General features: G+C 41.9%; 1 protein-coding gene across 1 annotated transcript in view; it reads right to left on the bottom strand.

The window, feature by feature from the left end:
- The window catches only part of PTPRG (protein tyrosine phosphatase receptor type G), a 415,182-nt gene that overhangs the window by 309,464 nt on the left and 89,119 nt on the right, over positions 1-16,599 (bottom strand). The window contains exon 2 of the mRNA XM_082322783.1: positions 13,510-13,614. Coding sequence (XP_082178909.1) covers positions 13,510-13,614 — 105 coding nt within the window. The remainder of the gene's footprint in view (positions 1-13,509; positions 13,615-16,599) is intronic.

The following is a 16,599-nucleotide window of genomic DNA, read 5'->3' as shown; positions in this document are numbered from 1 at the left end:
CCAGTCAATTAAATCCAGCATTACTTATCCTCCAGGGAATTCTTACCCTCCCTCAGCACAGAAGAGAGGACCAAAGTGCATTTCCTATACTTACTAATAACACAGTAATGCCTAAGGCTATAAAGAAATCCTTCCACTAGATGCAAAGACCTTGGAAGCAAACATACACATCTAGTATAAACGAAGATATAAAGATCTTGTTGCTAGCCAACATAAACAAATGACCGCCTCTGCCCCAAGGAGCTTACAGTGTAAGCTCCAAGAGACAGTAAAATGTGGGGAAAAAAGAAAAAGGCGAATGATGTAGGAGACCTTTTCCACAGATGTCCCTTCACTCTGGAATCCAGGCAATTGGCAGGTCTGACAGGCTACAGAGTAATGCCCCAGGAAAGGAACAGTTCCCAGTACCAGAAAATCCTGCCACCAGACCGCCGCTGTAGGTCCTAGCGGGAGGATTTACAGCTAGCATTTTGTACAGAAGAAATCACCAGCTAGACTTTGTTAATCGTGTTATCATGCGCACTAATTCATACATCTCTCCTACAGAAAAACCTTTTTATTACAGAATTTCAAAAACCAATACTTGAATTTTAAACTTTAATATGAACTTACATTTTAAAACATTAAATTATCCAGCGGAGCGGACGTGAATGTGAAAAAAGGCCATTTCCTCCATCATTTCATTAAATTTGAAAGTACTTATTTATTTTAATAAGTTGAGATGTCCATATGCCAGGAAATTAACATCAAAGAATGTTAAATATGCCCAGTATCACTTAAAAGCCTATGGAGTATTATGCATTTTCAAAAATAGCATAACTCAGCAAAACTACTTTCCCAGCAGTTACTTTTTATTACAGTTTCCAATAGTACTTTGGGGAAAAAAAGCTGAAAAATGTTTACCGTACTCTGCACTCCAGTTCATACAGAAATCATAAGATGCAATGTTGAAACACGTGCCCAGGCACCACACCACAACCACCTTCCCTAATTTAAGGTCTTCTGTTAATGGCAAACAGATGGTTGTCTGCCACGGCCTCTTCCAAGGGCTTCTGTGCAGACCTCCTTCATTGGCACGTACGATCAAGACCATGGATGGCCTCAAACGGAAAGGCTGCAGGGACTTGGACTGTTTCCTCTGAGCAGTTATACTTCACTTAGCACAACGGGACAGAAATGTGACTAATATTTTGATCACTTGAACTACCCAGATGTTCTCCAGTCTTAAGAACCCATCTGCTGAAATTGCAAGGACTTCCTCGCAGAAGCGGGACTTAACTGGCCTGTACTCTGAAAAGCTACTCATGAGAGCTTGCAGTTTTGAACAGGGGCCCATAATGGATTAGCCTAGTTTCCTAAGGAAACAGGCTTATGCATTTGAGCCTTCTATTGCATCTGGTCTACCAATTCCCCTTCCCTCCCCCACTACTTTCGAACCTGCTGGCTAATTCTGACCAAATCTGAGAGAAGTGGGTGATCTTACAGGTACAGCACAGCCACCAGTTTCGTGAAGTGGAAGCGTCAACATGGGGAACAGTGGCAGGGAGCACCACTGAGGGCCACAAAAGCAGCTCAAAGCTTCTTAGGCATTGGAGACTTTTCACAGGAATATGGAGCACTTAGCTGCTCATGGAGCTACACAGGTCTGGGGGTTTTTTAACAGCAGAGAAAGGGAAAGCTCTTAGTACCTTCTCCAGCTCGTAGGCCTCACCTCATTACACCCTGCTTCAGCCATTCATGCATTTAACACCAAGCCATCTCTCAGATGGCTTGTACAAATTTAAGGTAGAGGTAACTTTTCTGTGTTTGCACTGAGAGCAATTAAGTCCTGCAGACATCTGGGGAGCCCTTGTGCGACACAAACAGTAACTGAACTACATACACCGACCCTTCTTTACAGAAGTCACATGCAATTCTCTCTGCAAACTTTCTTCACATAACAAATCCCCTTCCTGAGAGATCAGCATATGATAATAGTGTATCATGCAGATAAGTGTCTCAATTTCAAGTCTCCAACTACAGAAATATAAATTAAAAACATGATTTGAAGTGCCACAGAAGCTTCTAAGTTGAAATTTATCTGAAAAGTTCACGTCACCTCTGGTTAGGAGCAGAGTAGCATCTGGCATGTAAAATGGCTTTTCATATCCCGAGGGGCCGGAAGGCTTCAGCAGCAGCCTGAGCCACACCACCACACCTCGGGAGCAAAAGACAGCATGTAAAACCGAACGTGAATTGATCTAAACTCTCCATGACTTCACTGCCGTCGTTACCTCAGGGTAAATCTTATTTCTGTACTTGAGAAATATATTCACACAAACGCAAAGCAAATCACGTAACATCCAGTTCTTCATCCTGAGTGCATCCGCTTACCCATTTGTTCCTACAGGAGCTCGGCACATGGGATTGACCCCAGTGCTCAAGGACCAGATGATGGGAAATACAGCAAAGGAGCCCTGTGAGGTCCTGATCCAGTGCAAAAGCACATGATCAACATTTAAGGGACCTTTGTCACCTCAGCACTAGCTGTGAGTGCATTACGGGCGAATTGGGAAGGAGACAGGAGACATTTGTTTCACTATTCCACATAGGAAAAACAACAGAAACTGCAGTCCACGTGCCAATACTCATCACCTTCAGGCATTCAACTGCAGGAACGTTTCCTCTTTTGTTCATTTCTGAGGAAATTTATACGCCAAGACAGTTGAGAAAGGCTCGGAAGTGAGTCAGAAATAAAGAACCCCATGTGAAACAGCTCCTCCTGAGCTTTCTGGCAGCTGGACAACTTAGATGTTGGCCTGAATGCTCTAATTACAGCAAGGTAAAAAAAAGCAGTACGGGCCAGCTTCAGAGACCTCAGTTCAGCCCTCTGCTCAGCCACGCTTGGGTAACCTGAGACACGGCACCCAGCCTCTCTGTGCCCTCCTGGTCTTTACAACTGTGATCACAATATGACCTTACCTTACAGCAGCTATGCTAGGATAGATGTGTATCTGTGTACGTGCCTGCAAGGCTGTAATCCTATAGCAGCGTGGAGCAAACACGCATGAAGTAAGACTGCATTCAAAAAGAAAGGTAGGGGAGGAAGGGTTTACTTCAGCCACGGGTAGAACAGGCTGGCTTAGGTTAAACTCAGCAGTACTGTTTAAAAGACAACAGGCAGGATTTTCTTTGAGATGGAGAAGGGCAGAAGGCCTAATACTCACGGCAGCAAAGACTCCTTTGGTAGAAAAGTTGCTTGCTGGTCAAGTCAGTCCACTTAAGTATTTTTAAAGCAGTTACATGTTTCAAAGGTATCTCACCCTACTGAGGGTTCAACCATAAGGACTCCCTGAGTCAGCGATGCCCACCAGTCCTTACTACGTCAGCTCAAGTTGCAATCTTCATATCTCTGCAACAGGGAGATAGGGCTCCTAATTCTTCATGAAATCAGTCATCTCACTGACTATCCTGAAAACATCAACCCACAGTCCCACTCACCTCACAAATGGGCAGTGTTAAGAGATGGGAGTGGGTGGGAACACATACTTAGGAAACATTCATTCAGGGTTCGATTGAATTAAACCCACTTGCTTTCCCAGCTCTACAAAAACAGAACCTTGATACTCAGGTTCTCAGTAAGGCTTGACATTACTTTTATATTACAGAGCAGCATACCTCTTCAATAAATCATTCCAGTGCCAATAGCCTCCCTCAGATAGGAGGGCTACAGAGATGACCCTTAAGAGTTCAGAGGAGAGTTAAAAACATTTCCAGAAAATCATTCAAGTGCTGTTTAAAGATGTAATTTATATGCACAGCTCTGCACGCCATTGCAGGATTTCATATTTATTTAATTTGATGGTTAAAAGTGTGCCCATCCAACTCTTTGGGCACATGCTGTCTTTACTAAAAAACTTTGTAATTTAGAGCCCAATGTTCAGTGTATTGAATAGAAAAAGAATATCTTATAACTCAAGCCCAACATTGTCCCAAGCCCACTGGAAAAAACTGCGAGCACCAAACAGAACCAAGAGCTTCAACCAAGCAGCCAGCACAAGGAAAAGTTCAGTTTGCTGCTGAAGGAAGAATTAAGCTCTGTAGCTGGATCCCCTCCACGAAGGCCTCCTGTTAGCTCAGGAGCTTCACACCACCTGTCCTACTGACATGGTCTCCCCCAAGAAGAAGCAGTCACCAAGGCAGCCAAGATCTCTTCAATTAGCATTTCGTAAGGTTGGACGTGTGGCCGAACAAACAGTGCGCAGCACTGGAACTCTGGCTGAATTTCTAACTCTGCTGTACAACACGTGGGGTATATCAAAGAAATTACTTAAACTGCCCTGTCCTTCAGTTCCCACCATGTAAACACATCTACCTCAGAGATATTACAAGAATTAGAACTCCCTCAATTGCTAAGCACTCATACTGCAGTGCCAAAGGACACCTCCGAACATACATAGATGAGACTCTTTCCAATTCTGCCTTTCTCTAATAGGCATGTGACATTCAACACTGAAGAAACTCATGGCACCTCCGCCCACCTACGGCAGCCACTGCCCCGCTGGCAGCTGACGAGGCGCTGGGTGGGAATGCCCTGCCAGCACAGCACCGCTGCTGCTGCTCACTCTCCCTTTGCGAGGGAACCCAGCGGGGCAGAAGGACTCCTCTTGCAGGCAGGGGCTGCTTTTTCAAGGACCATAATGATTAAAAACTGCAAGTCTTCAATGCCACATTCTGCAAGATGGAGACACTTTCTGGGAAAGGGGAGAGATGGGGAAATTCCTAGGGCAAAGATACTGAAAAGATTATCTTCTGAACAGCAACTGGAATGACAAAAAGCAGCCATCTGACATCGCAAAAATAATAGAAATAATTCTACAGCTACTGCATCAACTGCAGTACTGGCCTTGCTCAGCCCTTTCATACAAAGACTCCACTTATATCCTGCAACTAGAATTCTGATTCATTCCTTGATTATTTCATGCTTGGACTATTGCAATAATGTTTGTGCCAAGCTACTTTTTTTTATCCACACACGACGAGGCTATTCAGAGCTTCCCTGGTTTCTCACTGCAGTATCCTTGCTGTTCGCATACTTTTTTCCCCCATTGTTATTCTCCTATATGCATTCAGTTACGTATGAAATCAAGACTGGAAGTTCAATGTATTCCTGCAATCATTCAAGAACCTCAAGGCAACAGCAGACTCCAACCTTCTGTGTATTCTCCAGTCCGTTTGCTGAGCTTGTATCACAGCTGCTACCCAAATACTCCATCTTTCTTTTGTATGTTTAAAATATAGGCATTTCACATGTTTTTATGTCTAAGGAGCTTGAAATATTTTATACTGTTTCCTATTCCAATGCCTAGAAATCAGCTAAATTGACAACTTTTTACGGCACTTCAGCACACTTTCAGTTTTATGAAACAGTGCACTGGTTGTTGCCATTCCAGAGGTTTTCTACAAATGTCCCAGTGTTCACACTGAAAGAAAATGCAACAAAAAGCACAGTACGTTTAAAGAAGCGAGAGGTTCCCCCCTCCCCAGCAAAAGCAGCTCTTTGTGCTTCCTCGTTACAGCACAGATAGCCAGAGCCGTGATTGCAGCAGTGCAAAGTAAAAATACTTTGATGTAGTATTGAAACAACTGTATCTGAAGCTCTGAAGGTTTCATCTAGCATCTGTTGTAGTTATTTTACACTTTTGTGCTGTGGTAGGGAAAAACTTCATGAAAGAATGAAAGTTGAGGGAACGTCTGGTTCTTTGCACTTCTTATATTTAAGCTCCTCAAAGCTGTTCATCTGCCAATGGCCTATCTACTCAAAAACAGTAAAGAAAAAATTCAGAGCATTCAAAAATCAGAGGTTCGCTTTAATGTGTTTAAGTCATGAAAAACAATCAACTTCCAGAAACAACCTTGCCAAACAAAAAAGAAAAAAAGGCAATTTCACCATAACCGTGTCCAACATTTAAAAATTCAGTCAGCCATTTCATTACAGACTGGATACCAGGATTGACTATGACAGTACTTGGAATAAACTGTAAGCGTGGCACACAGCAAAAGGTGGCAAGAAGAGTGAGAAAACAGTATTAATGGTATTCAATAAGGAAATCGTGTCTGTGTCTAAGTAGAAACTAAATTACTATCTGAGGTTTTCTTAGCAGATTATTTAGAAACTTGCCAATAGACAAACAAAGTAAATGACAAGACTCTCAATCAGAGCTGTGTTCCCCAGCAATATGGCTTAGTAAAAATGATACAGACTACTTGGACTGCTTCTGGCAAGGCTGGCTCTCCTTAGAGGACTGCTAATGTTAAAGACTCAAGACAAACGTGATTGTGAATTCCTTATTCACACTAGCTTATGGTTAGGAAGATATATCCTGTTCTCAGGCATAGGTACTTGAAAACTTATGTCTTCATTCTCATAACAAAAACAAAAGATAGCATTTTGTATTCGTTACTTCACAACGCAGAATAGTTAAAGAAAGATAAAAAGCATTCTCATTGACATCCTCCTAGTAAGCATATATTTTGATACAGATTCTGCAGACAAGTCCATGTCTAGTGCACAATTGTACAGTGCCTACCTCGTGGACATGAAGACTCATGACCCAGTACCGTCAGAATACAAACAATCAAAATATAGAGATAGTATTTCCCGTTTATTTGACAAAACACACAGCAGTATTCCCCTTGCTTTAGCTGTGCACATGAAAAATCAGGGTTCATGCTTAGACAGTAACAGCAAACTCTCAAGCTATGGTTTTCCATGTTTCTCTTATGAAAGAGTGTAGCATTGATTTCTGGAACAACTGTTACTCTAATATGATTGCACATGGAAATGAGTGCATCACAGCTGGTTTCAGCAGGGTTCAGTGAAGACTACCATTCATTTCTGATGAACGCAGATAAAATATTCAAAGCTCAGTTTACTGATCAGATATTAATGGGAATATTTTTCCTGGTTCTCTCAGCTTAGTTCCTCTTTAGAAAGTCAGCTTAAAAGAGTGAGGGAGGGAGAGAGCCAGAACCTGCTCATTTTGACCATCCTGCATTTAACGGAGATGAGAACTCCTACAGCAGGACGATAACCGTGCACGCGGTATGCCAGAGTTTTGGTCAATATCAAGATTTATTATTCTGAGGGACAGAAAGAGTGAAATACTGACCACGGCAAATAGGCCATTAGTTACCTCTCAGTTCAATAAGTCTTGATGCTTTCCTTACTATGTGCTGATTATTTCCTGTCCAATTCACATTAGCAGCTTATTTAATGAGAACAATCTAAGCAAAGGGAGAGAAATTCACACATTTACAAAGGACAGCACCAAGTTACATTTCATCACAGTTAACACCATTTGCTGGTCTTTCAGGAAATAACCTTTACTGATCTTTCCTGTTTTAATGTCAGGAATTGCTTTTGAGAAGAACACTCCATTCTTATATTCACCACCGGTTATATTTTAAATAATAGCATCTTAAAGGACAGCAATAACTGCCTAAGTGTGGTAGGACAAAGCATTCACACACTGACAGTGTCCACTAGCATGACAGTGTGCCCACAGTCCCTATTCTTAATCAACACTTCTCCCCACGCACAGAGTCATCTTGTGATGCCTATTTTTCTTCTATTAACTTGTACTAATGTTCACGATAGTTGCACAGAATCTTGGAGAGAAAGGATCCAACATTTTATACAGAAAAAACATCAGTAAGGACACGCATAAAGAACAGAAGCATCTTAAGTAGTGCTAATAATTTCACACAGAAAATGAGAGATCAAAGGTACAAAGAGGAAAGAGATGCCTTGAATACACCACAAGATTAAAGAGAAAACACAACTGTATGCATTTTCTATATAGGGTTCTCTTTACAAAGCCACAGTTAAATAAATAAGTAAAACGAACACGTATACATCCTTGGCCAGTGTCTGCTTTTTTGTTCTCTGAGAAGCCCAAATGGTTTTGATTACTCAAGAGAGTATTCCTTGAATGAGTCAGCTTGCAACACTGAGGCTGATCAGCAGAACAGCCTCACGAGAGCAGGGTACACCAGCCCCGCCAGCGCCAGCACCACAGCTCAACTGGGAAACTCCAGTGACAAAGGCACCATCGCCTACAGCCTCCTGCCCCAGGACAGGGCAGCCTCCCATTCCGTACCCATTGATCACACATGTTAACACTGGAATAATTCAACATCACATCTTATATCTGAAGACTCCAAGAGGAGTTTCCCAATTTGAATAACAGAGTAAGGAGCAATATTTCCCCATAGCCACTTCTGTTTTTCCACAATTTCATGCAATAATTGTAAGGTTAATTTTACATAATGTTTTTTCAGAAAACCAGATATGAGTAGGTATGGGCCCTTTAAAGCTACTGTCACTTAAGATACAAGCATCTGCGTCAGCATCTCATACCATAATCTCCTCCTGAAGTCCTGACCCTCTCACTAGCCATTTTCTGGGCTACTGCAAGGCAAAATAGGGTCTGCTCAGGTCACCTGCAAAGTGTTCTCAGCACTGACAGATGCAACACTTGACATTGAGAGGCATCTTTAAATGTCTGGAATATTATGCTCTGTGAAGTAGCATCCATTACACAAGGGAGGGCCAGTCAGAAAGCCCTGGATCTGGCAGATGTTTCAATTGCATATTTCTGTAGGATTTCTTTTCAAGTTTTGTTTTGGTTTGTTTGTTTGTTTTAAAAAACAGCTTATATATTTACAAAAATGTTTCCACACTGATGACAAGGCACCTGAACTGCTATCTGTCACTATTACGGGTATTAGAAACATACTGAGCTCTGTGGCAATTGTAAAGATGTGCTAAAAATCATTTCAAACTTGTCCATTCAGTGGTTAGTCTAACAGAAAAGATCACTGTGAAAAGAAAAGACTGCACTGAAGCACATTCAGATCCACACCTACTTCTTTCTTTGACTGGGCTGCGCCTATTCCACATTCCTGTTACACTGCAAGTAATGGGGCCAGTCACAGTTTAGGAAGTCTTTGGCAAACCGTAAGACACGATCATGGAATAAATGCTTTGCCAAAGCATACACGAATACACATGCACAGAGAAATCCCCCTAGAAATGTAGTTTGAGCTTCCTGAAAAATCCTAAAAAGAACATCTAGGAGATCTGAGTCTCTGTTCAGTCTTGCAGTTCCTATTTAAAGACAAGTTAGTCTTCTGTTTTCAGTGTTTGCTCGCTTCTGAATTTGGTTTAAAGAGCTGCTAGCGTAGACTTAACGAAGTTTCTTCTGAAAGGCTGATTGCGTTTCCTTCTGTCTTTTTGACAGAATCCATTTCAAATGGGCCTTCTTCATTTAATTATCTAGTCTTTATTTTTGTGAGTTTTATTTCTGAACTGGAATAAATGTTATAGTCAGAATTGTGTCTGTAGACAACAGGCTTATTTTATAAGGCTTAAAAAATCCTTTCCTTTACAATCAGACAGTGAAGCGAGAGCTCTGTGGTGCGGGCTCCGCGGCTTTGTCCAGGGCACACGCAGTATGAGCGCAGGGCGCTGAAGTTCACGGGGTCCTGTCGCAGGGACATTTGGGTATGTAGGTGCCTTATACAGATGTTACACACCCAAGGGTTGTCTGACTCCTGATCAGTAACTGAAGTTTATTCTCTCTAAACTCTTGTGCCTGAAAGGAGCAATATAACCAGGCAGTACGTGGTAATGCCATAGACAGCTCATCAAACCAGGAAAATTCCTGATCTGCAGAGTTTAAACCAGCTCCTGGACCATTCACCCTCCACAAGAGCATGGAGCAGCAGTAGTTTCCTACAGGCTACAGAGGAATTACTCTGTAAGCACAGTATGGGACAGATACACCCTGTGGAAGATCAGGACTCGAGGGCTCTCTGCAGTACAGCTGTGGCCTTTTTTCACCCCCAGGCAGGAAAACCACAACTGCCTGGCTGCTTTCAGACCTCTCCAACCCCACCTCAGGATTTATTACAGAACACTTAAGCCCCAAAATACAAAAGCTCCGCAAGCAGGCAGGCGCAGCCATAAACGCAGAGAAGCCTCTGCTGCTATAAATCAGTATAGCTCAATTGAAATCAATATAAAGCCATAGTTCAGCGTAATGTAGGCCCAGCAGAGACATGGGCGTGCTGTTCAATACTGGGGTTCCACAGATGGCTGTCCGCTGACGGCTGGCAGAAGCTGTCCTGGTCTTTTTTACTCCAGTTGGCAAATTCCCTTAGAAGAAACTTCACGTTCACCAGCGTACAGTCTAGCATAACTTTCTTCCCTGCCCATAATTGCTGGGGCTGGGCCAGCAGATGTTGTACAACTAGCTGGAGGCGAACTGGCCTAACCATTTGAGGACAGGGAAGGGAAGCAGCCTACCAGATAATGGTTTCCAAGCTCTTTTACAGACATTGACACAGATTAATTGCTTACTGTAAAGTTTCTACTCTCTGTAAGCTCATTTGATGTAAACTTCCTAGTCACGTCCAAAACCCCTCCCGCAGGACAAACGTTGTTAATACATAAACTGCTTAGCCAAGGCCTGCTCAGGGTTCCTGGGAAATATTCTGGGGAACGGGAAAGCAAGGAGAAAGAAACAGATAACATGATCGTCCTCCTCACTGTGCACAGCTAGAAACAAGCATCTGTCTGGCATCTGGGCTCTGCCACCCACCATTTATTCCCTTCTTCAACCTAAACACAGAAGCTAAGCATTTTCATTACCTCTGGTCCCCTCAGTGAACAAATATGGACAAAAGACAGCAGATAAGAGAGGCTGACCTGGCTGAAAATCCCACGTGGAGCTGGAAGGAACCAAGTGAGGGGAGGAAAGAAAGAGAAATTCCCACATAGGAAAAGCCATGACAAAGCAGCAGCCTTTATTTTGCTCATCTTAATTTCCTCCCTTTCTCAGGGAGATGCTGGCAATACTGAGCCTTCTGCAGGACATAGAATCAATCCTGGAAAATTCCTTTAGAAATAACCATGTCTTTCCCAAGTCTCTACTTGCCTTTGCCTTTTCCCTCTCAGACACAACCCAAATCGTTGCCAGCATCTCAGCATTCATGCTTCACTTGTGGCCCTGTCCCTCCTGCTCTCATGCAGATCTGCGGGCGCTTGCTGCGGGGCTCAGCGGGGCAGAGCTGCTCCTCCTTGCAGGCAGAGAACACAACATGGCTCGGGAGGACACCAGATCTCCATCCACTTCGAGGAAGGGCTTGCTCAGATGCGGTATACACACAACCCACGCAGCCGGGACACGCAGTACCCAGGCTGTTGCTCACACCTCTATTTCGTGGCATGAAACCTTTGGTGAAGACTCACGTTCTGCAGCTGAAATACTTGGTCCCAAACCACATTCCCCTGGAATGGCGTTTCAAGTCACTCTGTTCAAACAGTAGCCTGACATAGCATCCTGAGAAAACGATATTCTATCCTCTTCTGGTTTCTTGACGAGTGCTGGTAGATATATCATTTCCACCTTTTCCATCTCCTAATTTACTCTTTTTATCAGCAATAGTGACAAAAAGGTTCTAATTAGATAGCACTAATCAGGTAGAATGGCATGTGATTGACAGCTGAGAAGTCACTATCTGTTCTCTGAAAAACAGATTGGCTATTTTCCTCGTAGAAGCAGGAGATTTATCAATAGACAAAAGGATGCAAAACCCCAAAAGGTAAGGTATAATTACACATCAGGACTATACATTTTATTTTGACATAAATCTAAAAGGATTCGTGGGTGGTAAAAGCTTTTTTGGAGGGGTGAACAAGTGATATTGCTCATAAAGGGAGAACAACACCATCACAAAAACAGAATTAGGAAAACTGTCTATGCATAAACTGATGTATGGTGGGTTTGTGGGGTTTTGTTGCTTTGTTTATTTCCCTGGGGTTTTGGGTTTGTTTGTTTGTTTGTTTGTTGGTGGGGAGTTGTGTGTGTCCCCCCCCCGTCCCCCCCCATTTTTTTTAAAACCAGGACTGGTTAAAAAAAAAAAGAAAAAAAAACCAAACCAACCACAAGTCCAGTAACTCAAGCAAAGGGTTTTAACACATATGACAACAGAATAATTCCATTAGTGTTTTACCTTTTTTACAACTTTTTCATTTAACTACCTGCAATGAATATTCCAAATACATTTTTCAGTAACACAAACAAAATAAACCTGCTAAGTGGCACTTAACTTGTAATATTTTACACGAGACAGCGGATAGGACCAGGCCATTCATTCCAACATACAATTTTTTTCCTCTATTTGCTTATTTCTACTCTTTATGAGTTTAGGGGCTTAAAATTCTAAAAAAGTTATTTTAAGCTGCAATATGGAAGTATATCTTGCGGCAATATTTGTCCATTTGATAATCTCCAAGCCTAACAAAAAGCGGTCATTTGTCCTATATTACTAAAATGTTTAGATTTATTTTACTTGCGTGACCTCATTTGCAAATGAGATAGGTTGTACTTTGCGATCTAATAGAGAAAACCTATGACATCTGGTATTTTGTGTATTAATGGAAAAAACCTTTAAGCTTACCTATAATCATTCATTTCCAATGAAATTTATGGTCTGTATAAAAGAGAGGAGTTGGCACTCAAAAATTAACATTTGCCTGTTTACCTGGTGTCAGTATTCAGGCTTCTTAGAAAGTACTATTTTTCCTTCAGCTAAAACTAGGCCTGCACAGCATTCCTCTTGGACGAGCACCAAATGTTTGAAATGCATCTCAGATCTTCCAAAAAAGCACACACAAGTTCATTATGATGCTTGAAATCTTCATAAAAACTTTCTAGATATTAGATATTTTTCCTCAGAGTCAACATAGCTATTAATACGATTTCAAGTTGTTGGGTTTTTTTAACAACCTCAAATACAGACCTGAAATTTTCTAGACCTGAACCAACCGTCAAACCATACATTAAAGACTTCATTCTGAAGTATATTTTGATTTGTGGCGTTTCAAAATTGTGCAGATGCATCAGGTTTTCCATAAGACTTATAAAAGCAGTGGGACAAACAATAAAATACCCTCCCAATATCCTACCTTCTCAGCATCACGCATCCTGGTGTGATGCTGCACTGACAGGTCTCGTTGTCACTATACACTACCGCAAAAATACATGCACACAAAGAAATAATTGTAAAATTTCTAGGGTTTGTTTTTTTTTTATCTGGATGTATATATGGATGCTTACAGTCTTCCTAGAAGGCTCGACAGGGTAAGCAAATGCTGAGCTTTGGAATGTACTGATTGGACAGGGAGAGTAAAGGAAAGTTTGCGGGAGTACGCCTTTTTAAGGGTGTGTTAAGGAACTAAAAGAAGACTGAGAGAAGGAGCAGAGTAATTGGGCAAATCCTGCAGATAAATGGCAGGAACACAAGAAAGGAGAGGATGTGTGTAGAAGGAGTTTGCAAAGAAGCCAGCAGAAGAAAATATACTGTAAAACTGATTTAAGCGATTTCTGAGTGCAAAAAGCAAGTAAACAATTTGATTTTGGAGATATTTCATGTTTCAGTCCTCTGAAGAAGTCAACTCACCCGAGTATGCCCAGTAAGGATCCCCCGAAGCCTTTCGCCTCCGTATCTGCACAGAACTACCATGTCTGTTTTCATGCAGAGAGCCAACATAACCTTCAGTCAGAGCTGGGAAGAGAAGGAGCAGGAATCATTAGGAAAGTGATATTTACTCCCTGGAGTTTACACTGTGAAGTTTAAATCTTTGCTGAGCAGAGACTACAAACTTGGCATTGCTTAAAAAACATTAACAAGGCATGTTCCTCACCCATGAAAACCCACCATCCAAAGATGATTCACAGAAGCCAGGACTCACTGATGCCATTTTTCTGATCTGGCACATGCCTGCAATAACTCCAGTAATTTCCATAAGGAAATTCTGATATACACACGCAAACAAGTATGAGCCATGACATATGACCAAAATTCCTCCGTCTAGACCCGAAAGATAGCTTACTTTGCTAGCGACTACCGAACTATTAATTATACTTCAACACAAAAATTATCAAGATCCTTAAAAGAATACAGATGCAAGCGTGCGGAATATGCTGGCACAGTGTTATCCTGGTTAGCATAACTGCACCTATTCTAAACCACATCTGAAAATCCCAGGGAGAACAACTTCACTCAGGACTGAATGAATCTCCAGGCCCAGCCTGCAGACCTGAGGCCACAGCGCACTGGGTAGCGATCCCAACACGAGCAAGGCTCGAGTAACATCGCCACATGTGATTCACCCAAGCGAGGTGGACAGGCAGCACTGCCTTTTAGCCAGAGGACGGTTGCATCTGTCAGACAAAATACCCAGCGTGCAACACCAATGCCTTACGACATGAGAGGGAGAGGCCAGTAATGAAGAAATCTTTCTACAACTTCACAAGCTAGAAGGAATTAAATTCATCAACCAAAACAGAAAAGAATGCGTCCTACATTGTATCCCAGGGTTTTTCTTTTATACCTCAATCAATATATATTTTTTTTATTGTAAAGGAATGCATAGCTTCCATGAGGACATAGATTGTTTCAGGTTTTTTATGTGCAAATTTTGCTTATTGTTTCTATGCATCTGACTGAACCAAACTGGAGGTGTGTGAATACACAAATGTCAGTAAAAAGTCTGTAATAAATTCAACTACCTTTCTCAGAGCACCTCAGCGAAAACTTTTGTGCTATAACAAACGTGCACAAACAAAAAAACCCTTAGATCTGCAGACACGGAATGCGAAGAACAACAGTATGCACCAACTGGCTCTATGGAAATTTAAGTCCAACTGATCCCAAACCACTTATTTGATCAGTAAGAAACTAGCTGAAAAATTCAAATTAAAACTTTAGAAAACCATGTAAAGCACTGCTACCCGTATGCAGTCACCAAGCACTGTATTCCCTTCTATTCCCAGGCCAATTACAGCTGGGCTGAAACGAAGCTTGTAACAGGACTTTATTGAACATCAAGCACGAGTAACTCAGAATTTGGCTTTCTTTCCCTTTAGAAAAGCTTCTGGGTGACACCCCTTTGTACCAGAGTAGCAGAGAGCATGCTGTGTCCCAGGGCTATCCGTGTATGCTAAACAGCTCTATAGACAACCTTCGCTCTGCAACACGGATCATGAATTTCTGCAGATTTTGGAATCCTGAGGTGGCAGGAAAAGTCACGCAATCTCAGGAAAGGCATTACAGGTTTGCCCCTGCCAAATTTTCTCTTGTGCGAGCAAAGGTACTAATTGTGCAATTTATTATAAGCCTCTGATTTGAATGACTTTTGCAGATTTCTTGGCAACTTTCTAAATGCTAATTCACTCCAGGCTGCAAACTAGAAACGCTGGAACATATCATGCTACCAGGATTTGCAGGCAACACAATATCACATACCTTATTTTCCTCTTCTGATTTACCCCACTATGTCTCCCTGGTTGGGAGGCAACAGGCACTCATTTCAACAGGAAAGAACAGGTAAGGATGCAGAGACCCAAACCCTCTCGGCAAAAAAAGACTGAGCAAAGATCAGAGACCATGAAAATCCCAAGGAAGAGAACACAGAAATAACCTAGGTGGATGGCTGGAAAGGCTATCAGAAAAAAATGGCCCGATTATTCCCTTAAAAATCACATATGCTCAGAAACACACCTAAAGTCCCTCCTTACTACAAAATGAAAGACAACAGCAGCTTTCTTCCGAGCATCCTCTACACAGAGGAGGCAAATAGTTGTGGGATTTCTGTCATCCAGAAAAATTGATTCCTGCAGGCAGAAGGAAGATTTCACCCTGCCTCCTCCAAGGAATAAGGTACTCCGGCAGGTATCTGCTCAGTGAGCCCTTCTCTGTGCCTCACCATCAGAAGAAGGAAACTATGTCTAAATAATCTATATTGTGGAACGAAAAAAGGCTCCGAGTCAGTGCAAAACATCTGAAGTTGTGAAACCCTTTGTACTCCTAGCTTGAACCGTCAAAAAGCCACATGGCAACCATGGTATGGCTATGAATCATACCATTGATTTTCAGTATCCTCTGTGCAGAAAATTAAATTATGCAAATCCAAGCCTTTATGAATGCCTAACTTTAATGTGAAATTGAACATTTGCTTCCGTCAGCATCTTATTTATGCAATTAAAAACCTGACATTCTTGTGAAAATATGCAGGTTTAGTTTTCTGCATAGACGCTTAATAGATTTGTACATTTATTTATACTTACAAATGGTGAAGAGCCATGCTGTACACAAATTTATTTCCACCAGAAAGGATGTTACAAAAGAAGAGGGAAGCTCAAGTATTTATCAAAAGAACTGTGGGAAGGAACTTGCTGGTTATACCACTAAATATCTTGTGTGGGACTGAAAAAGAAACAAATTGGAACATCCTGTTCTAAATAAAATCCTGCACCACTGTTAGGCAGCCCAACATTAATGTCAACAGTCCCCTTACAAACGTGCAATAACTCAGTAGTCATTAGCAATTTACAGAAGATATACGTTTACTGGATAGCTGCAGAAACTCTGGGGAAGGGATGATAGGTCAAGATCTCTGGCCATGCTGTGAACTGGAAAGGTAATGGTCTCTATGAAAAATCATGACACCACCTTCTCCCTAAGCTGGCTCAGCTCCCCAGCCTGTTC

The sequence above is a fragment of the Platalea leucorodia genome, assembly GCF_965183815.1.
Source record: "Platalea leucorodia genome assembly, chromosome: 9".
NCBI lineage: Eukaryota > Metazoa > Chordata > Aves > Pelecaniformes > Threskiornithidae > Platalea > Platalea leucorodia.
The sequence above is the reverse complement of the archived record's forward strand: the minus strand, read 5'-3'. Positions and strand labels throughout refer to the sequence as shown.